Source organism: Aotus nancymaae, unplaced genomic scaffold (genome assembly GCF_030222135.1).
Source record: "Aotus nancymaae isolate 86718 unplaced genomic scaffold, 86718_ANA_hifiasm-v0.15.2.pri h1tg000015l_1, whole genome shotgun sequence".
Taxonomy (NCBI): domain Eukaryota; kingdom Metazoa; phylum Chordata; class Mammalia; order Primates; family Aotidae; genus Aotus; species Aotus nancymaae.
This window is the reverse complement of record NW_026988427.1, coordinates 7,428,448-7,450,928: the sequence shown is the minus strand read 5'-3', so window position 1 is coordinate 7,450,928 and position 22,481 is coordinate 7,428,448. Positions and strand designations below refer to the sequence as shown.

At 45.5% G+C, this 22,481-nt stretch overlaps 2 protein-coding genes across 7 annotated transcripts in view; one reads left to right on the top strand and one right to left on the bottom strand.

Annotated features, from left to right (window-relative positions):
* Window positions 1-3,059: 3,059 nt before the first annotated feature.
* Window positions 3,060-20,577, top strand: KIAA1191 (KIAA1191 ortholog). Of its 6 annotated transcripts, XM_012466344.3 has the most exons (9): window positions 3,060-3,242; window positions 4,577-4,684; window positions 4,931-5,017; window positions 8,371-8,549; window positions 11,595-11,721; window positions 15,052-15,176; window positions 17,380-17,486; window positions 17,679-17,821; window positions 17,933-20,577. In XM_012466344.3, exons 3-9 carry the CDS (start codon window positions 4,990-4,992, stop codon window positions 18,139-18,141), a joined length of 918 nt encoding a protein of 305 aa, XP_012321767.1. In that variant the 5' UTR covers window positions 3,060-3,242; window positions 4,577-4,684; window positions 4,931-4,989; the 3' UTR covers window positions 18,142-20,577. The 6 variants fall into 6 exon arrangements, with proteins under 6 accessions (XP_012321767.1, XP_012321769.1, XP_012321771.1 ...); XM_012466346.3 differs by lacking the exon at window positions 4,577-4,684; XM_012466348.3 differs by lacking the exon at window positions 4,931-5,017.
* The window catches only part of SIMC1 (SUMO interacting motifs containing 1), a 47,452-nt gene continuing 44,811 nt past the window's right edge, over window positions 19,841-22,481 (bottom strand). Inside the window, exon 9 of the mRNA XM_021673423.2 lies at window positions 19,841-20,532. Within this exon, the coding sequence (XP_021529098.2) occupies window positions 20,270-20,532 (263 nt within the window). The 3' untranslated portion in view covers window positions 19,841-20,269. The remainder of the gene's footprint in view (window positions 20,533-22,481) is intronic.

Here is a 22,481-nt window from a genome sequence, read left to right as displayed (position 1 = left end):
GAACTGTGCAGGGGGAGAAATCCTTGAGCCCAGGGCTGCTGTACAACCTGTCAGGAACATGCCCTGGCATTTATCTTACTGTTGACTGCTGCCCTCAATTTAGGACGCTACAAGAAATATTTGTTTTACTAAGCAGGTGTGCCTTAACCTTCCTATTCAGAAAGCCCCACATCAGTAAACATGACACTCTGAAGTGAAAGTAGTCACAAGAATTGTGCTACTTACACTGGTTTGTAATCTGGAGGGCAAGGTTTGACTGCAGCCGCCCCCTCAGCCTGTGCCAGGCATAGTGTCCTCACAGGAGACAAATCCAGAGTCTGGCCGTGGGGAAAGTGACCACTTTGCCCTGACTCGATCAATCAAGGAGCTGTGCAATAACCTTCCACGTACCTGAGTGAGTGTGTAACTTATTGGGTTGGCCAAGCCTGGTAAAGCTGTTAGAATGAGTATGTGATTCTTTTTAAGTGTGAAAATAAAGATATTTGTACAGACTTGTATTTTTTCTCTGGTGGCATTTCCTTAGGAATGCTGTGTGTGTCCAGCACTCCGGAAGGCCTGGTTGGGTTTCTAGTCCTCCTTAACCACTTATCTCCCATAAGAGAGTATGTAAAATAGGAACACGTGCTCTACCTCCATTTAGGAACTTGCCTGGGATACAGAAGAGGCCATGTGTCTCAGAGCTGTTAAGGGCTTATTTTAAGTTGTTAAGGGCTTATTAAGTGGCTCACACCTGTAATCCCAACACTTTGAGAGGCTGAGGTGGGCGGATCACCTGAAGTCAGGAGTTCGAGACCAGCCTGGACAGCATGGCGAAACTGTGTCTCTACTAAAAATACAAAATCAGCCAGGCATGGTGGCAGACGCCTGTAATCCCAGCACTTTGGGAGGCCGAGAGGCAGATCACTTGAGGCTAGGAGTTCGAGAATAGCCTGGCTAACATGGTGAAACCCCATCTCTACAAAAATTAGCCGGGCATGGTTGCACGTGCCTGTAATCCCAGTGACTCAGGAGGCTGAGGCAGAAGAATCGCTTGAATCTGGGAGGCGGAGGTTGCAGTGAGCCGAGATCGTGCCACTGTACTCCAGCATAAGCAACAGAGTGAGACTCCGTCTAAAAAAAAAAATTAGCTCCTCCTGAAAAATAACACCCATGTAGAGGGGAAAACCCACAAAATTGCTAAGATTAAAAGTTTAGTTAGGCTGGGTGTGGCGGTGCACGCCTGTAATCTCATCACTTTGGGAGGCTGAGGTAGGGGGATCACGATCACTTGAGCCCAGGAGTTTTCGACTAGCCTGGGCAACATGGCAAAATGCCAACTCTACAAAAAGAAAAGTTGGGCATGGTGGAGTACACTTGTAATTTCAGCTACTCGAGAGGCTGAGGTGGGAGGTTTGCTTGAGCCTGGGAGGTCAAGGCTTCAGTGAGCCATGATTGTGTCACTGAATTCCAGCCTGGGCAACAGAGTGAGACCCTGTGTCAAAAAAAAAAAAAAAAAGTTTATATAGGTGCTATCCACCAAGACCATGACAGCTTCAGACATTGGTACCACAAATAACAGGGATAAAGGTTTTTTTTTTTTTTTTTTTGAGACGGAGTCACTCTGTAGCTCAGGCTGAAGTGCAGTAGTGTGATCTCAGCTCACTGCCGCCTCTGCCTCCCTGGTTCAAGTGATTCTCCTGCTTCAGCCTCCCAAGTAGCTGGGATTACAGGTGTCTGCCACCATGCCTGGCTGATTTTGTATTTTTAGTAGAGACACGGTTTTGCCATGCTGTTCAGGCTGGTCTTGAACTCCTGACTTCAGGTGATCCACCCACCTCAGCCTCTCAAAGTGTTGGGATTACAGGCGTGAGCTACTGTGCCCAGACAAAGTTGTTTTAATCAGAGTCAGTAGCTTCCAGGAAAGTCTTAAGTTTTCATACATTTGTGGCTAAGAAATAAATGAGATGATCCCACCTTATGATCTATATAAAAGTGCAAGGTGCTATTTCTTCCTTTTCTTACTGAGATGTGATATACATCCCTTACTGTGGTGGATAAGGAGCAAGGTGCCAACGTTGCTTCCACAGAAGTTAAAAATATGGCATATTTTAAAAGCTCGAAATTGACAAAAGTACACCTTTGACACACACACACACACACAATCATGCTGCAATATAATTGTGCTATTCCTAAGCTAATTATATAATTCATTAAAGACTTTAATTTGTAGTGCACTCAAGCACCCTGGTCTGGAAACAGCTTAAACAGTTTAAAGTTGTATTAGCAAGGCCTCTCAGTTCTGCCAGTATGCCTGGAAGCCTCAAATGCTGAAATCTAAATGTCATATCCACCCCTCACCACCACTCATAGCCCTCCTGAGATGAGTCTTGACGGCAAGCTTTGGACTGGGGTAGAAACCTGGATAGATTTTTGCAACTTCTGCTTTAACTTAGTGGCTTTGTCTTCTCTGTGAACCCTTTAGGGATAAGAGCAGTCCTCCTTCAGGATGTTACTGACGCCTTAGCTGGTGCCTCTAAGCCTCACTTTCCTTAGTGTAATAGAGAAATGATATTAGGATCGCCTTTCCTAGGGGAGGCAGGTGAGGTCGGTTCCCCTTTTTGGTTCAGTTACTAGTATGAACCCTGCCTATCCCCGCTGTTTTTGGAAGACAGTCCGTGCTCACTACACCGCTTATTAATCAAAGTGACTTTTCATCTCTCCCAGTCTCAGCTTCACCTCCGTGAAGTGGAAAAAATAGGATGACAAGTGCTGGCACTTGGCAGCCCTTTTTGAGCCTTGAGGGATTAGGTTTGTGGGTGTCATTTTACTATGCCATCTCTGTCTTCCCTTAGCTTGTCACGGACCCAGGCACAGCACAGGGGCAGAGGAAGTGGTGGTGAAGGGTGGTGTTTCCTTTCGGGGCTGGAGGATTCCACACTGAGAGCTGCGGCTAGGCAACCCGCTGGGTAGCGAAGGGCGTGGGGTCTCGTGATGGTGGACTACAACTCCCAGTATGCCCCGAGCGCATGTCGGCCAAGTCTCGCGCGAGATTCCGCGGTCTCCGGAGGCTTTATCACAGGGGCTGCCTGCCTGCCCGGCGGGCAGTGCTTCCTGGTAGGTCCCGGAGACCTTCTCTGTCGCCGCCGCTCTCACCATGGCTTGGGTCCAGACTGCGCCACAGCCTCTCGGGAGACGTGGGCCCTCGGAACCTTTTTAGTGCTGGATTCCGGGCCGCAGGCAGCCCCGCGGCAGCAGGATAACAGGTGAACTGATGGCGGGCCTGGGCCCTCCCTAGGGCTGCGTTCTCTGCGGATCGGGAGGGACGCTTCCGGCGATGCCCGGTCTCGGGGCCCCTCCAAGCCGCTCACCTCTGCCCCACCCCTTAACCCTTCAGCCCGGCTTCGAGCTCGGCCGGGCTGCCCCCTGGTTCCGCTGTCTGGGGTCCCCGCAATGGTGCTTCTCTCCGGGGATACCCTGCAGCTCCCGTACAGGCTTCCCCTCCGCTTCCTGGGACCAGCCCAGCCCGCTGCTTGTCCTCAGCCTCATCTCCCAAGCCCTCGCCTTGCCCCACCCTCGGGAGCCTCAGGCTAGGGTCCTGGCCCTAATCTTGGCCTGGAGGGGTGGGAAAAGCAGCCGGCCTTTCAAATCCTGGCGGCACCGTCTAGTATCTTGTGAAGTAGACGCAGAGGAGCGGTGAGCTGGGGGCTGGGGGCACAGGGAAAGGGAAAAGGTAAGGGGATATGTCTGGGGCGGGAATGCTCTCTGGATAGGGAGGATTGCTGAACTCGGCCTTTGCGACATTCTTAATGAACTGTCAATAACTGGTTTGCTCTCTCTGAGCCCTATCAGAATAGAGGGACAGTATAGCAAGCTGAAAAATAGTAGAATAACTTTCTCAGGCTCTCGTTTTAACTACCGTGTAAACTGGGCATGAAACTACCTGCCTTGCAAATGGGCCACTTATCTGTGACCGTGGACAAATTTACTTAACTCCTCAGATTTTAAGTTTCCTTCTCCTTATTTTTAAAATTTAAATTTTTTTTATTTTTGGGACCGAGTCTCACTCTGTTGCCCAGGCTGGAGTGCAGTGGCGTGATCTCGACTCACTGCAACCTCCGCCTCCCGGGTTCAAGCGATTCTCCTGCCCCAGCCTTTCGAGTAACTGGGATTACAGGCGCCCGCCACCACACCCAGCTAATTTTTGTATTTTTAGTAGAGGCGGGGTTTCACCATGTTGACCAGGCTAGTCTTGAACTCCTGACCTCAAGTGATCTGCCCTCCTGGGTCCAGTTTCCTTCTCTTTAAATTTCGGCTATCCTTCATGTAAGAGATAGCTTATTAAAAAAAAAAAATTAGGATTGGGATAAATAATGTCTGCTTTGTCATCTTTCTGCAAGGATTAAAAGACAAGACAAACGCTATAAATAGTTTATAGTGTTAGCAATAAAGAGTGAATTTCCCTACTGTGGTATCTGGCCGCTTGCTGTGAGTTAAGAAAATGAAATGAGTGTAATAGACCTTGCAGAGTTGTTGTGGGGAATAAACAAGTGTCAGACTCCGATGGGCTTTTCCAATGCTGGCTGTTTGTTGTTATTAGAACCTCTGGATGGACTCTTCCTGGGAAGCTTTGCTAATTTGCAGCAGCTGGACCATGTTCCTCATTAACATCTGTCTGTCAGCTTAGTCGTCACATCATTTCACTGTGGTAAGGTGACTTTTTCACCATGTATGACGTCTTAGCTCTGTCATCTCACAGGTGTTCAGATCAGCCACGAGAGTGGTGAGAACTTTGACTTTATCCTTTTTTCATTGCCATCTTTGTCACCCATTGGCTCTTGTATGTGTGTTTCAACCTTGTCAGCCATAAAATTCTATGTGCCTGTCGGAAGAACAGCATTTGCACTATTCTTTGGTATTCACCATAAGAAAATGCCCTTTGTTATTTTATTAGGTGGCAGGGACTCAGCTCGGAATTCTATATAGAAAAAGCAACTGGATCCCAGTCTTTCAATGGCTTCAAGACAACCAGAAGTGCCTGGTAAACCTAATTCTTTTTGGTAAAATCGTGTTTTGCCCTTATTAATGTTTTAAGCTAGACAGAAACCATTTTATCTGAATTACATATTTATTAATGGTTAATCTCTGCCACTAGGCGAGTATTGAGACTTAATAGATTGGCTTATTTTATTATTTTATTTATTTATTTTTGAGACGGAGTCTTGCTCTGTAGCCCAGGCTGGAGTGCAGTGGCATGATCAGCTATTTTTGTATTTTTAGTGGAGACGGATTTCACCATATTGGCCAGGCTGGTCTCTAATGGCTGACCTTGTGATCCGCCTGCCTCAGCCTCCCAAAGTGCTGGGATTACAGGTGTGAGACACTGAACCTGGCCAGTTTTATTTTATTTTTGAGACGGAGTCTCACTTTGTTGCCCAGGCTGGAATCTAGTGGCGTGATCTCAGCTCACTGCAACTTCTGCCTCCTGAGCTCAAGTGATTCTCCTGCCTCAGCCTCCTGAGTAGCTGGGATTGCAGGTGTCTGCCACCACACCCAACTAATTTTTATATTTTTAATATAGATGGTGTTTCTCCATGTTCGTCAGGCTGGTCATGAACTGCTGACCTCAGGTGATCCACTCTCCTCAGCCTCCCAAAGTGCTGGGATTATAGGCGTGAGCCACTGTGCCCAGCCTTAGATTGGCATCATTTAAATATTTTATTAGCAGCTCAGCCGTAGTATGAAACTTTAACCTAACTTAAAGAGAACAGCCACTTCATTTAAGGGTATTATGTTAAATTTATTACTTTACTACAGTTATCAAGTAAGAATTCAGAGTAAGTTGTGCAGTTCTTGTAGTATGTACCAAAGTGATTAAACTCACCTTTTTGGTGGTGGTGGGGAGGTGAGATGGAAGTCTTGGTAAAAAGGCACCAGCCTGCTTAAATGGCAGATTGAACTTAATCATGAAAATGCTCACAGCAACCCTTAATGAGTCAATGTCTGGGTTACTGACACCATCAGTCACTCCTTGAATTGTTTCATGAGTAGGGAAAGTGAGTTTTAATTAAGCTTGAGTCACTCAATTTCTGATTCTTAGTAAAGTATTATGATAAAGAAAGATGATGGTTCCTATCTCTTAGGATTGTGAAAGATTAAACAAAATATGTAAAAATGGGAGTTAAAAATTAGTGATAAATATGCGTTTACTACCCAGAATGCATTTGGTCTCTTTTTATAGGAACATATTTTCTAGTAAGTATTAGCCAACTTTATTACTTTTAGGATGGCTGTTCAGTGGGAGTCTAAGATTTTTTTGAAATTGCTCCCCAAATAGGTGGATTAATAGAAGTCTCCTGTATTCCCTAATATAGATCTATTGCTAGTCTTAACATCATCAGCTCTGTTTTAGTTTGTCTTCCATTGTTGCTGTGATTACCGTAAACTCTGTGTAGCCATCATGAGCTGTAGGGTTGTGCCCATTTGGCGAATGCTTTGTAGTGTGTTGCATGCAGTGTGCGCGCACTGGCCTAGGTCTGTGTTCCAGTTCCCAGCGCACTCTTTCGAGCTGGGTGATATTGGGCAAGTTGATCGCAACAATGGGAAATTGGAAAATGGGAAGAACATCTGCTTAATGAGGATTAGATAAGACGAGGGATGTAATTGTCTAGCCAGGAGGAAGACTTAGTAATTATTATTTGCTTGTATGTTTGAGATGCTATGCACATACCATAAAATTCACCCATTGAAAGTGAACGATGTTGTGATTTTTAGTATATTCACAGGGTTGTGCAAACAACACTACAATCTAATTACAGCATATTTTCTTTTCTTTTTTTTTTTGAGATGGAGTTTCGCTCTGTTGCCCAGGTTGGAATGCAGTGGCGTGGTCTCAGCTCACTGCAACTTCTGCCTCCCAGGTTCAAGCAATTCTCCTGCCTCAGCCTCCCAAGTAGCTGGTACTACAGGCACATGCCACCACGCTTGGCTATTTTTTTGTATTTTGAGTAGAGATGGGATTTTGCCATATTGGCCAGGCTGGAACTGCTGACCTCAGGTGATCTGCCCACGTCAGCCTCACAAAATGCTGGGATTATAGGCGTGAGCCACCACACCTGGCCAAATTACAGTACATTTTCATCACCTCCAGAGGAAAACCTCATACCGTTAGCAGTCATATCCTCATTCCCCGCCCCCAGCAACCACTAATCCTCTTTTTATTTCTATGCTTTTGTTAATTATTATTGGGAGCAATAGTAATAATAATGGTAGCTGCTTGGTCCCCTTGCCATTTATATGAAATCTTTTGTGGTTTTGGACTTATTGTCAGGCAGGTTAATGTCTTAGAGAGTATGATTATGTTGATTTTAGCAACAGGAAAATTTCACCTTTAAGGTAGGCTCTTGATATTAGTTCTGATATGGAAGGATTAGCAAACCAAATACAATGAACTTGGCTCCCTGGCCTGGCACAGCTGAGAGTGTCCTTGAATGGGGTGGCTGCATCACAGCCAGACACGCTGGGGATCAGTTCCAGTAGACAGGAATGGCAGGATGAGCTGGTGGTGGTTTGCGAGACTGGTTGTCAGTAATTTCTATGATGGAAAGTGACTCTATTGTTTAAATAAGTCATACAGAATATTTGAAACTACAGATGATGCCAGACAACATTTTTTATAGTGCTTTTGTTTTCTTTGGTGAGGAAAGGAAGGTAGAGGATTCACAGACTTTGGTTGAGTCCCAGGTGGCCATTTTTGAATGAACTTGGGCTGCTCACTTTACCCCTAGGCCCTATTTTCCTCATCTATGAAATGGGAATGAGAACTTCGTATCCTCTGTCATTTCATGTCCTCAGTCTTGCATGAATTGAGAGCCTTAGTATTGCAGTAGAGGATGGCTTCTGTGGCATAAAGGACACAGCTTTGAAATCAGATGGTTTTGGGGTTTGATTCCAAACTGTACTTTGAAGTTGTGGCCAAGTACATTTAAATGGAACTTCAGGTTTCCTAATCCATGAAAATTAGCGGGACGTGGTGGCACATGCCTATAAGAATCCCAGCTACTCACTAGACTGAGGCACTTGAGCCCAGGAGGTTGAGCCTGCAGTGAGCCGTGATGGTGCTTCCGCACTCCAGCCTGGGCAACGTAGACTGTGTGTCTAAACAAATAAAAAAAAAAGGGTGAGGATGCCCGAGTGGGTAGGTGGACCACCCAAAGTGTCAGGCATAGAGGAAGGGATTGGCCTTTCCTGGTTGGGATTAGCTGCTCCAGAACAAGCTATTTTTGCTCTGTCTGAGAACAAGAGTATTTCAGAACTTTCCTTCCTGCAGATTAATTTAAAGCTACTGGTATGTCCAGTTGCTGAACCTGTCTTGACAGGTGTCTCTGTTCTTAGCTCTTGAGGCTAGTGGGCCTCTAGGCAAGATGTCCCTGCCCATCGGGATATACCGCCGGGCACTCAGCTATGATGATACCCTCGAGGACCCTGCGCCCATGACTCCTCCTCCATCGGACATGGGCAGTGTCCCCTGGAAGCCAGTGATTCCAGAGCGCAAGTATCAGCACCTCGCCAAGGTATCTGACCCTGCTGGCCACTTCCGGCAAATGCAACCCCTTTGTCCTTCCTCTGCTCCAGAAGCCTTCAGCGGCTCTCTGTGCCCATGGAATCGGGCGGCAACCACCCCTGTATGTGTTTTCTGTGCCTCAGTTATAGTTGATGTCTTTTTTACTTTTTTAAAGATTTCATTTATTTCATTAAAAAAAAAATTCAATAGCTTTAGGATTACCTGTGGTTTTGTTCACATGGATGAATTGTGTAGTGGTGAAGTCTGGGCTTTTAGTGCACCTGTCACCTGAATAGTGTACACTGTACCCAGTAGATGGTTTTTAAAATTAATTCCTCCTCCTTTTCTTTTCTTTCTTTCTTTTTGTTTTTTTTTGAGACGGAGTCTTGCTCTGTCGCCAGGTTGGAGTGCAATGGCACAATCTCGGCTCACTGCAACCTCCGCCTCCCAGGTTCAAGCAATTCTCCTGTCTCAGCCTCCTGAGTAGCTGGGACTACAGGTGCCCACCACCATGCCTGGCTAATTTTTTGTATTTTAGTAGAGATGGGGTTTCACCATGTTGGCCAGGATGGTCTTGATTCCCTGACCTTGTGATCTGCCTGCCTCGGCCTCCCAAAGTGCTGGGATGACAGGCATGAGCCACTACGCCTGGCCAGGTTTTTTTTCTTTTTAATTCAAAACTAGAATGGCCCTGTCTGCCCCTGACCCTTCCATATTCCCCTTCCCATTCCCTGCAGAGCTAAATCCAGACTCAGCCACGTTCCATGTGATCTAAGTCCTGCCTGCCTCTCCCCAGCTCTCCTGCCCAGTGCTTGAACCGTGCAAGTTACCTACAATTCTTGCACTTAGCAGCATATTTTCTGTCTCTCAGTCTTTGGCTCACACTTCCCTGATTGTTTAAGATATTTACCATCCGCATCCTGTTCTCTCACCCCTTCTCCCACTCCATTTGCCTGAAAAATGGTATCCTTAAAGTCTAAACTCAAAAGACTCTTCCGTGACAGTTTTTCTGACGTCTCCATCCTCCTGATAAGGCCATCACTTCTCCCTTTGAGCTCTCCACGGTATCATGGTCCCTGTTACCATCCCTGCATTGCTTTCTCACCCTCCATTAGCTTCCTGAGGACAGGGGCCATGTCTAGGTTTGTACTCTATCTGCAGGATCCAGCAGAGGGCCTGGCAGAGATTCCCCAAAGATGCTCATTTTGTGATTGGGGAAAAAAATTGGCCCTGTCTTGAACACGTGCTGTGCCTCTCTTCATGCTGTTTCTCCAGCCTCAGCTGCATTTTGCCATGGCCGTCCTCTGTAACTCTCCTTCCTCAGGCCCTTCCTAATACACCTCACAGTCCTTTGTGCAGTCCAGTTTCGTAGGTTCGCTTTTTTGGAGCCTGTGCTTCCTGACCTCAGGGACATTTCTCACCTCTGACTCTCCAGCCACCAGTAATACAAAAAAGGTTATACTGTTGCCTGGATAAAGTAGGCCTGCCAAGTTCACATAGGGTGTTTACCCTGTAGCTCCACTTTCTCTGAACTTTGAGCCATATGATAGCTCAGGGCCTGACAGGCAGTACACAGTAAGGGTCCACTGAAATAGACCTTGGCGTGAATCCCAAGTGGTCTGTCCTAGCAACGCCCTGGGCACACAACTTTACCCGGAGCCCCAGTGTCTCCCTTTAAGAGTTGGGGTGTCGTAGAGGTGTTTTGGGGATTAAATAAAGGGGATGCAAAGGCTTGTCACGTTCTCTTTGTAGAGCCATATTTGATTCTTTCTAATGACTGGTTTTTTCCCCACCCTCCAATATACTCTCAGGGCAGAAAGCTCCTTTCTAGGAAAGTGCCTCTACAGCTCTGGGGAATATTCCCTGTATCAGTTATCTACTGAGAGTCAGTTGTTCAGGAGAGAATATTCCATGTAACAAGTAGCAAAAGTGCAAGGAGCGACATCAGAGCAGTGGGCTTTAGGTCCAGAGCAGGAGGTGACAGGGCTTCTGGCGGCACTTCCCAGGCCACACACCCTGCTGATGGCTCCACAAGGCAAGGGATAAGCAGGCTTCTAGGTTTCTGTGGGGCCTCAGCCGAAACAGCTGACAACTTGGAACAGCTGCTCTAAAGGAGACCGCCGCTTGACTCGGTGCATGCAGTCTTTTATTTGCCCTAACTCTTCCCATGTTAGGAATCAACCATCTTCCCAGTAAGGAAACATAGGCTCAGGTTTTACTCAAGGTCACAGCTTAAAGGTATAAATTCCATTTTTTAGTAAGGATACAACATTTTCAGTACTTTTTATCTGTCTCCCCTTTGCAACCATCTTATCAGTTCTTCCAGATAAGCATAAAATAAAGAGTAAGCCTTATTCTTTCCTCCCTGCTAGGCTTGAGCAAGGTATCAGGTGTTTCAGTTGCAGAAGGTGGAGGCTCCCAGCTCTTGCATGTTAAAAATTAGGAGCTAAGTAGATTTTTTTATTTGTTTCAAAAGACCGTTACTTGAACCTTGGGAGCAGTGGTCCTCAAGTTGTGGTCTTGGGATCCACAGCATCAGCATCACCTGGGAATTCATTAGAAACAAATTATTGAACTCCACCCCAGAACAACCGGGACCTACTGAATCAAACTGAGGTGGAGCCCAGCAGCCTGTTCAACAAGCCTCCAGGTGATTCTAATGCTTGTCACAGGCTGAAAAACAGCCAGTGCTCTCATTAATTAAGACCTAGCACAGTGCCTGCTATGTGGTCACTGCTTCGTAATAGGCTTTTCTTCTGCACTGGCACAGTGCTGTAGTGTATTGGAAGGTCATAGTCTAGGGAGGTAGTGGACCTCAGAGCTTCAAATTCTGGCTTTCCCACTTTTGTAAATGTGGACTATTCACATAATGTCTTTGTTGTCACTATGGATAACACCTATCTAGCTGGATGGAGATGACCAACTCCTCCCTTCAACTGTTACCTCACTTACCAGATTAATGTGATTTCAGTAACATCCTCCCCAGAGGAGTGAGTTTAGGTGTGTGACTCCCCTGCCCTGCTTAAGTGCTCTGTGCTGTACCTCTCTTGAACAGGTGGAGGAAGGAGAGGCCAGTCTACCCTCCCCTGCCGTGACGCTGTCATCAGCCATTGACAGTGTGGACAAGGCCCCAGTGGTGAAGGCTAAGGCTACTCATGTCATCATGAATTCTCTGATCACAAGTAAGCACTCTTCACCCTCTGCGTAGAGTGCCACCGGGGCGGGGAGGAGTTGAGGCTCCCTACAAGCCGACTGTAGATGATTCTGCAATATGCCCACCTTGCCTTGTCCTGACAAATGTCAGTTTGGCTGCTGAGTCATGTCAGTACTGAAGCTCCATTAGGTGGAAGATTTGTCAAATGTTAAGCATCTCATCTGATTTAGGTGCATTCCTGCTGCTTTGTTGATTCAATCTCATTTTTTCTTAGATCTGTCACTGTGGACTTGGGCAAGTTACTTAACTATAGGGTCTATTTGCCCTGCTTTAAAATCGGGAATTTAATTGGCAGGTTGAGGTTGAGGTGAGGACCGGACGGCCCAGTGCTCGGTGGCTGGCAGCTGCTGCTGTTACTGTTTCGAGCTCTGCTGGAGAAGGCAAAACATTGAGGCATTTCCCACTTGCCCCAGTTTTTTTTTTTTTAATTAAACAGCTCAAAGTTGGTCTCCCAGGAAGAGGACCAGGTCCACTTAGTGCCTTTCGTCTTAAGAATGTATGATTGGTCGTCCTGATGAACCCTGATAGGCGAGCTTGCATTTTTTTAACCTTATAACACGTTAGCTAAACTTCTTCCTCTGGAGGGTTTCTCAGGTTGCTGGGGGAAGTTAACAATTAGATACATGGCTCTGCTTGTCAGCAGTAGTGCCTCTACCAGGGTAAGGTACGTAGAGGTTCTCCTTGGTTGACTCATTTCTGAAGTCAGAAGCCCTTGTTTATCTTCTCCAGGAGGGCATCAGTTTGTCTCGCACAATTCCTAGTGAATTTACCAAGAACCAAAAGTCCAAACTCTTACTTTGGTTTTCTCTCTCTCTTTTTTTTTTTTTTGAGATAGAGTCTCACTTTGTCCCCCAGGCTGGAGTGCATTGGTGTGGTATCTGCTCTTTGCAACCTCTGCCTCGGGGTTCAAGCGATTCTCCTGCCTTAGCCTCCCAAGTAGCTGGGACTACAGGTGCCACCACCCCTGACTAATTTTTGTATTAGGAGAGACAGGGTTTCACTATGTTGGCCAGGCTGATCTCGAACTCCTGACCTTGTGATCTGCCCACCTCGGCCTCCCAGAGTGCTGGGATTATAGGTGTGAGCCACCGCACCTGGCCTATACTTTGGTTTTCTCTTATTCACACCTGTTGAACCAGCAACACTACTTTTATTTTACAAGCTTGAGAATGTGTTCTAGCCATGTTACAAAACTTAGTCATTGTTCTAAGAAACAAATTTAACTTTAATGAAACTAGTTTACCAACTGGGCATGGTAGCTCAGGCCTGTAATCATAGCACTTGGGGAGGCCGAGGCAGGAGAAACGCTTGAGCCCAGGAGTTTGAGAACCAACCTGAGCAACACAGTGAGACCCTGGTGGTGCACACCTGTAGTCCTAGCTACACGGGAGGCTGAGGCAGGAGAATCGCTTGAACCGGGGAGGTGGAGGTTGCAGTGAGCTGAGATCATGCCACTGCACTCCAGCTGAGGTGACAGAGTGAGACTCTATCTCAAAAAAAGAAAATTCGTGGTATTGGTATACTGTAATTCATGAAATCCCTTCTTTTTAGATTTTCAAGTGACTACCTGGTAAGTCTGGAGAATATCCTTATGCACTTAGTTTTTCTTTGCTTCTATTTCTGATGGAAATACCTCCTTAGAAGAGGAATGACTTAAGTCGTAAAATGTATCTGATATCCGGACTTGAGGTCCACAGCTGCCACAAGCTGTATATAAGAGTGTATTCTGTAGTTTGTGTACAGATTAAGCAGAAAGTCAGCCGTTATTCATTCCACAGCAGAACACTTATTTATTCTGAGATAATCAAGTCAGACTGAAGGAGTGTTGAGTATGTCAGCTGTGCCAGGCACCAGGAAGGGCCTTTTCACACAGGAGAAACGTGGAGTCAGTAGACTCTGGCTAATTCAAGGCAGGCCGTTTGAATCTGAATGGTACCTTGGTGCCATCTAGCCTGGATGTGGTCAGTTTCTCTTTGGCAAAAGTTTTTGTGTGGGTGATGAGGGTGGTGCATCTCTCTTAGAAAGTTTTATATTCGGAGAATTTTTACTGTGTTGGGATATCAGCCGCCTTGTCCATGCTGCGTTTCTTTTTTGTTGTTGTTGAGACAGAGTCTGTTGCCCAGGCTGGAGTGCAATGGCACTATCCCGGCTCACTACAACCTCAGCCTCCCGGGTTAAAGTGATTCTTCTGCCTCAGCCTCCCAAATAACTAGGATTACAGGCACACACCACCACGCTCAGCTAATTTATATATTTTTGGTAGAGATGTATTTTGCCATCTTGGCCAGGCTGGTCTTGAACTCCTGACCTCAAGTGATTCCATGTTGTATTTCTTTTCTTTTTTTTTTTTTTTTGAGATGGGACTTTGGTCTTGGCACTCAGGCTGAAGAGCAATGGTGCAATCTTGGCTCACTGTAACCTCTGCCTCCCAGGTTCAAGCGATTCTCATGTCTCAGCCTCCCAAAAGTTGCTAGGATTATAGGTGCCTGCTACCATGCATGGCTAATTTTTGTGTATTTGTGTTTTTTTTTTTTTTTGAGACAGAGTTTCGCTCTTGTTGCCCAGGCTGGAGTGCAGTGGCATGATCTCGGCTCATCACAACCTCCACTTCCTGGGTTCAAGCAGTTCTCCTGCCTCAGCCTCCCAAGTAGCTGGGATTACAGGCATGTGCCATCATGCCCAGCTGATTTTGTATTTTTAATAGAGATGAGGTTTCTCCATGTTGGTCAAGCTGGTCTAAACTCCTGACCTCAGGTGATCCGCCCACCTCAGCCTCCCAAAAGTGCTGGGATTACAGGCATGAGCCACTGCCCCTGGCCTAATATTTGCATTTTTTTTTTTTTTTTTTTTTTTTTACTAGAGACAGGGTTTCTCCATGTTGGCCAGGCTGGTCTTGAACTCCTGACCTCAGGTGATCCGCCTGCCTTGGCCTCCCAAGGTGCTGGGATTACAGGCGTGAGCCACCACGCCCAGCCCCATGTTGCATTTCTCAATACAAAGAAAATGTCACCGTGTATAATTAAGAGGAGTGTGCGAGTATTGACCTCAAGTTTCTTCAGCTATCCCTTTAGGAATAACCTCTTCAGCTTGGTGTGAGGGAAGGCTTCCTTCTGGCTAGAGAACCTTTGTGTGAGGTTCAGAATTACTGCTACGGTGCCTCTCTGGGGGAACTCTCCTCTTCTCTGGATTGTCATTGTGGTCTCTTGCTTCTGGGGAGAACAGCAGATATCCATGTTGTCTTCCCTATTTTGTGATGGGAGAGGGGAATGGGTGTGACTATCATCTCCTCTGTTCCCAGAACAGACCCAGGAAAGCATTCAGCATTTTGGGCGACAGGCAGGGCTGAGAGATGCTGGCTACACACCCCACAAGGGCCTCACCACCGAGGAGACCAAGTACCTTCGAGTGGCAGAAGCACTCCACGTAAGCTCTTAGGAACTTTCAAAAAACAAAACCTTCAGTGTTCATGGCTTGAAATGTGGCTGTGGTTTCGAAGTTACCAGCTCAGTTAGTTGGGGGCGTGGAGTTAGTCTCGCCCCAGAGCTCTTAGCTTTGTAGTTTTTGCTTATCCACCTATACAGTGGGGGTCTGTTTTGCTACTTCTGGTTAGCAGGATCAAGTGAGAGTCTCAGCTTCCGTATACAGATGGGCACTTTATGAACCATAAAGCAAATGTGGAGTATCTTGGGGAGAACTGGGCAGCCCCAACAGAGGTAACAGTTTAACTGGAAAGGAACATCCTGCTCTGCATTTAATTCTTAAGGAGTTAAAATCAAATGTGGAGTTGGAATGTTTTTGCTATTTTCATTTCTATAAATGAAGAATTTTGGTAAGGGTTAATTTAGTGGTAGCCAGATATTTGAATGAATAGTTTCAAATGACTTTCTGTCAGAGAAGGCCACTCATACTGGATGGCGCTCTGTGATTTGTGAAGCACTTGCATTCATTTCATCCTCACAATCACCTTTTGGGGCAGATGCTCTTCTCCATATTTTGTAAATGAGGAGATTGGGATTCAAGGTCATCTCTTCAGCCACTCATAGTACCCGAACCCAAGTCTCCTGATGCCTTACTTCCTGTTGGCTTTTTCCTCCTTATTCCAAAGCAGCTTGGAAATCTGGCTCCTGAAGGGGCTCATAAGGGAGTCAGGGGCAGATTGTGAAGGGACACAATTACAGTTAAGAAACTTGGGCTGGCTTATGTAGGCAAGGGTGAGTCAGAATCCAGGCTTGTCCCAAGCTTTAAGAGTTCTGAACAGGGTATATGATGAGGGCATGATGAGGAGAGCACAAGAGGCAGGAAAGGATCATGGTGTACAGTATATGGAAGGAGGAATAACATGGATCTGGTGGTCTGTGGGTGGGGATATAAAACATTGTGGCCTGTTTGCAGTCACCTGGGCTGGAGTGCTGTGTTGAGATCTTGGCTAACTGCAACCTCCGCCTCCTGGGTTCAAGCGATCCTCCCACCTCAGCCTTCCAAGTAGTTAGGGTTACAGGCATGTGCCACCATGCCCGGCTAATTTTTAGTAGAGATGGGATTTCACCCTGTTGGCCAGGCTGGTCTAGAACTCCTGACCTCATGTGACCTACCTGCCTCAGCCTCCTAAGTGCTGGGATTACACGTGTGAGCCACCGCGCCTGGCCCTGTTTGCATTTCGTAGTGAGCATTCCAGATGATTCTTCTGCAGGCTAGGTTTCAAACTACTGCTATAGGAAATCAGGGTTGGGCTGGTGGCCAGTTTAAGCTTTCTAACAAGACAGATGCTTCCAGAGAGGGGCACCATCAGCCTTTGACACTTAACAGAACTTTCCAGGATAGGTCAGTGAGAATTCTATTTGAGCAATTCACCTTATATAATGGTAGGATTGACTTTGGTTGACCCGTTTTCTGTGTCTTGCCCGTAAATGCTAGCTGTAACTTACATCTTGTAACAGATTGTCAACTTATTGAGTGTTTGAGAAAATTCAAACGTGATCATTGTTTGGAATGCAGCTTGGGCTAAGCAGTGGCAGGCAGGCCTGGAGGGAGGAGACAACATGGGAGCCTTGCTCTAGAAGAGCTGAGATGACCTGTCTCTCCCTGCTAGACTGCAAGTCAGTTAGAGGAATGCTCACGGTGCTGAGGGAACCCAGGGTGGCTGACCGTGGGAGGTAAGGAGAGAATGAAGCTTCCTCAGAGGAAGCATTTACTGAAGAGAAGCAGCATGCCTGAGTCTTGGCTTGGAGAGACTGGGAATAGCAGGGCATGTACATGGTAAGAGCAGCAGTGAGACAAGAGCCTAAGCCCTGCTTAAGAGGCCAAGAAGGCTGGCAGCTTGAGTTCTGGCTCTTGCATTTTACTGGCTGGGTGAATGTGGAGAAACTGCTTCACTTTTCTGAAAGTAAAAGTTGTAGTGTAGACAGGGATATTTGCGATATAGTGTAGAATGAACACATTTTTTAGGGAGATGGAGTTCCATCTAGTACGGCAAGAACAAAGGACTGTGTCAGATAATCCAAAATCATTCCGCCTGTAGATGTCTTGTGCCTAAAGTTGGAATGCAAACCAAATTGTTTGTATCCAGACGTAGCTGTTTTGAATTTGCTTTCATTTTTAAAGTCTCTCTTCTTACCCATCGGAGCAGAAACTAAAGCTACAGAGTGGAGAGCTAACAAAAGAAGAGAGGCAGCCTGCATCAGCCCAGTCCACCCCCAGCACCAGTCCTCACTCTTCACCTAAGCAGAGGCCAAGGTGAGCCCTTCCTGTGACCCTTCTGAGGACCTGTGTGCTTTAGGAAAGCTAGGGTGGCGGACGAGGTTGTATTTAAGCCTGTGGTTTCTGAGGGAGAAGGGATAGTTCAAATTCTGTTCTTTTGGTGTGAGACATTTCTAGGGGTGAAGGAAGAGGTATTATTTAGGATATGTTTTATTCTTTCTCTTCCAGGGGCTGGTTCACTTCTGGTTCTTCCACAGCCTTACCTGCCCCAAATCCTAGCACCATGGACTCTGGAAGTGGAGATAAGGACAGAAACTTGTCAGATAAGTGGAGCCTCTTTGGACCGAGATCCCTTCAGAAGTATGATTCTGGTAAGGCAGCGCTTTCAAAAAAGAAAGCAGCATGGCAGGCATCTTACCATGTTGTAATTCAGGAGCTGCCTACTGATTTTGAAATCATTTGCACTCTGGTTCACTTTGTAGGAAGTTTTGCCACCCAGGCCTACCGAGGAGCCCAGAAGCCCTCTCCAATGGAACTGATCCGTGCCCAGGCTAACCGAATGGCTGAAGATCCAGCAGCCTTGAAGCCGCCCAAGATGGACGTCCCAGTGATGGAAGGGAAGAAACAGCCACCACGGGCCCATAATCTCAAACCCCGTGACTTGAATGTGCTCACACCCACTGGCTTCTAGAGACCTTTCTCTCCAGGGATTCTGGTGAAGAGGGTTTCTTGCACCCCACTCCCCTTTTACCTTGGTTCTGACATAGGAAAGATATATTTAAAAACTGTCAATCAGCTGGGTGCAGTGGCTCACACCTGTTATCCCAGCACTTTGAGTGGCCAAGATAGGTAGATCACCTGAGGTCAGGAGTTCAAGACCAGCCTGGCCAACGTGGTGAAACCCCGTCTCTACTAAAATGTGCGCCTGTAATCCCAGCTACTCGGGAGGCTGAGACACAAGAATTGCTTGAACCCTAGGAGGTAGAGGTTGTAGTGAGCCAAGATCATGCCATTGCACTCCAGCCTGGGCGACAGAGCGAGACTCCATCTCAAAAAAATAAAAATAAAAATAAAAAATAAAGTAAAAAACCTGTTAAACTGAGGCCAGAGCTGGAGACATAATTGGTTTTTGAGAAACATTAGTGCAAAGCTTGCCCTTGTATGGAAGAAGCCATTTTGTATCACTTTAAAGTTAGACTAAATATTCTCAGCAGTGCTCAATGGGGACCTCGTTACCTATTTTTTCATCATTTACCCTAGGTAAGAACTTTGATCACTGCTTACTAGGTAAAGAATGTATGTGCTGTTCCAAAGCCCAGGCTTCTTGATTCCTTTATCACTATCCGTGTGAGCATTGACAAATCATAGCTTAGAGTTGCTCACTGATTTGCTAAGATGACTCTGGCCCTGTTGATGGCTGATGCTGTGCTCCAGTCTTACCTGTTAGGGGACCCAGGATTTGTTTGGGACCTGGGTACAGGTAAAAGCCAGACTTGCAGGGATCCCTCTTTCTAGGCTGAACCTTGAGTCCCCCTGCTTTTTGGTAGATGTAATGGATCACTGTCCTGCAGCCAGTTCTTCATGTGGGGCCTCAGGCCAGTGCTGCGGGAGGCGTGCTCCTCTTTCTATGCCACAGGACAAACACTAGGCTATCAGAGCCTTTCTTGCACTTTAAAGTGAGATTAATTTAACTCCAATTTGGTTAAAAACTTGCTAAGACAGAACGTTCAGTCTACTGATTTGGTATAGGTAAATGGACATTAAACTTTTTTAAAGTAAAGGATATGGTAGGTACAGTTAGATTATATTCTTGAGGTTCATGTGAAGCCAGTGGTGTTACCTTATTTTGATTTCCTTGTTCAGGTCAGGGACTGGAACGTCTGTCGGGGGAGGTGAATGAATTCAAAATTTTCTGTATGGAAGCATTTTTCACCAAAATGAGCCTCATCCCTTTATGCAACACATAACCTTACTGAGGGAGGGAAACAGCGAAACCACCTTTTAATTTCTCCTCACCGTGTACAAGTTCAGTCATTGTCTTGAACACTGTCTCAAATACCCGTTTTTTGTTTTGGATAGTACCCTGTCTGTATAAGAAGCTGACCTTTCCATAGAGAGGCCCTAGAGTCTGATTTATTTGTGTCTTCTAGTATGATCTCTTGTTTTGACAATAAAAATCCTTACTACTTTCTCAAATGTGGCTATTTTTTTTGTCCTTTAACAATAGCTCTTCCACTCTGCCTACCCAGAGTCACAGTGAACTTGGTATTTTGAAAAACCATTGCCTTTTTATTGTATCCTTTTAACATCAAATGTTTTGTAACACACTTGATCCTTTTGTTTCTTACCCCCCCTCATTACAAAGTCAAATTAATAGGCAATATAACAGGTCTAACATAGAATGCTTATATTTCATTAGGGAAAAATGAGCGTCTCTCTCCAGAAACAGGTCGTTGGTACCTTGAATGGCATAATATTGGTGTACAGAGTGGGTTCAGCAGAGGCATTTTTTCACATCTTGAATGAAAATGTTAAACATGTAGTGCACATAGTATTAACCTGTTTCAAAAAAGTATAGATAAATAATTTATTAAAAAATATATATACCTTGTATATTTAAGTCATATTTGAGAACAGGCTAGGACAGGATTATTTAACAAAAAAAGATATTTACTAGAGTTAGAAATTATAACCTACTGATTAGATAATATAGGTTTGGTCCTGTAAGATTTTTAGCCACTTTTCATACTTTCAGAGCGTCTAAGTAGCTGGAGATAGAGTTCAGGAGGTATTCTTGGCATTCAGTGCTTGGAAGGCCTTCAGGAGCTGCTCCAGCCCTTTTGAGAGGGCTCTGCGTCAGGGTTCAAGTCTGCAGCATAGAAGAGCAGGAGCTTCAACAAGTGCACTTTGTCTTGGAGTTGGGGGACAAGAGGCTCCCCCAGCATGTGGATCAGGCGGCTGCGGAAGGCCTCGATGTGCTTCTCCACGTCTACCACTGTGATGTCATCTCCTTGCTGGGGTTTGGGCTTAATCCTTTTGATTATTAAGTCCTTCCGGTCGATCACGGAACTCCTTAAGTGTTCTGTAAGAGGGAAACAGTCAGTTGGATGCTCTGAACTGCTTTTTATTCGTTTTTTAAGAAGAAGTCTAATTTTGGTAGGTGGGGTGTTGGCAAAGACTTGTTGACTAGCTACAGGGATACAAGTCAAAGGCTGTGTGAGTGCCTGCAGTAACTCTACTTCCAAAAGGCCCTTTGTTCTTGGCTCTCTAGGGTCCTTAAGAAGTTTTACATTAAAAAAAGTGATATGGTTTGGATCTGTCATTTTTTATGATTACATAAAAAATGGTCTAAAAAATGAAAATACTGAGGAAACAATTAGACATCTTCATCTAATCCATGTTCTAGCAAATAGTATTTAACGTGAGTGCGATCATGGGTAAACAATTAGATAATCTCAAATTGTAATCCCTAATATTGGAGGTGGGGCCTGGTGGAAGGTGGTTGGATCATGGGGGTGATTTCTCAGGAATGGTTCAGCACCATCTGCTTGGTGCCATTCTAGTGATAGTTGTTATTGTGAGGTCTGGTGGTTTCAAAGTGTGTATGTAGCACCTCCTCACTCTTCTGCTCTGGCCACATAAGACATGTCTGCTTCCCCCTCAGCCATGACTGTGTTTCCTGAGGCCTCACTAGAAGCAAAAGCTGCTACGCCTTATGCCTATAGAACCGTGAGCCAATTAAACCTCTTTTCTTTATAAATTACCCAGTCTCAGGGGTGTATGTGTGTGTGTGTGTAGCATATACACACTCCTGACCTCAAGCGATCCACCTGCCTCGACCTCCCAAAGTGTTGGGATTACAGGTGTGAGGCACCAAGCCACCACGCCTGGTCTATTCCATGCTCTTGTCAATAGTATTTAACATGAGTGTGCTCATGAGTAAGCAATTAGGTAATCCCAATTATGGGACATTCTACAAAATAACTGGCCTAGACTCTTAAAAAATTATTATGAAAGACAAGTAAAAGCTGGGAACTGTGCTGGACTAAAGGAGACCAAGGAGTATGCCCGCTAAGTCCAATGCTTCATATTTGACTGTATCCTGGCTCAATCCAAAGTCAACCACCTACAAAGGATATTATTGGGACACTATTGGATAATCTATCAAGAATAAGTTTCATGGCTGGCTGTGGTGGATCATGCCTGTCATCCTAACACGTTAGGAGGCTGAGGTGGATGGATCACCTAAGGTCAGGAGTTCAAGAGCAGCCTGGCCAACATGGTGAAACCCTGTCTCTATTAAAAATACAAAAAAATTAGCCAGGCATGGTGGTGCATGCTTATAATCCCAGCTACTCGGAAGGCTGAGGTAGGAGACTCGCTTAAACCTGGGAGGTGGAGGTTGCAGTGAGCCAAGATCGCACCAGTGTACTCCAGCCTGGGCAACAGAGCTAGACTCTGTCAGGAAAAAGAAAAAAAAAAAAAAAAAGAACAAGTTTCATGAGTGTAATAATGCATAGTGGTATGAAGTATAATATCCTTCTGCTTAGGAGATACATGCTGAAGTACTTAATAGAATTATGATGGTACAACTTAACTGTTTCAGAAAAAATGGCACATAAATGGATGAATAGATAAAGCAAATGTGTCAAAATCTTAGCAGCTAATGAATCAAGGTAAATGCTTTATATATGGGCATTCATTGTATTATTCTTTCAACTTTTCCATAGGTCTAAAAATGAAAATACTCAGGGAAACAAAAGTTATAAAGGTATCTCATCCCAAATCCACAGGCCAGCCCCAGTAGGTTCTAGAATTGTGTGGAATTGAGGCAAATGAGCACAAGGTCACATCAGGCATTGAGAGAGTTCTGGGGACTTGATGACTTCCAGTTGCACATAAGTACACCATCATTTCTCAGTCTCCTCATTTCTTAAATGGGGATGATGGCACTTTCACTAACAGTTATTAAAAGGACTGAACTATACTGTGTCCAGATTTAGTACACAGAATAAATTAAGCGGTATATCA

Bases quoted from the DNA above. Each gene is read 5' to 3' on its own strand.
- KIAA1191 (XM_012466346.3), top strand. From the start codon at position 4,990: ATGGCTTCAAGACAACCAGAAGTGCCTG. The intron at 8,550-11,594 runs GTATCTGACCCT...TCTCTTGAACAG, and splicing joins AGTATCAGCACCTCGCCAAG to GTGGAGGAAGGAGAGGCCAG. The intron at 11,722-15,051 runs GTAAGCACTCTT...CTCTGTTCCCAG, and splicing joins CATGAATTCTCTGATCACAA to AACAGACCCAGGAAAGCATT.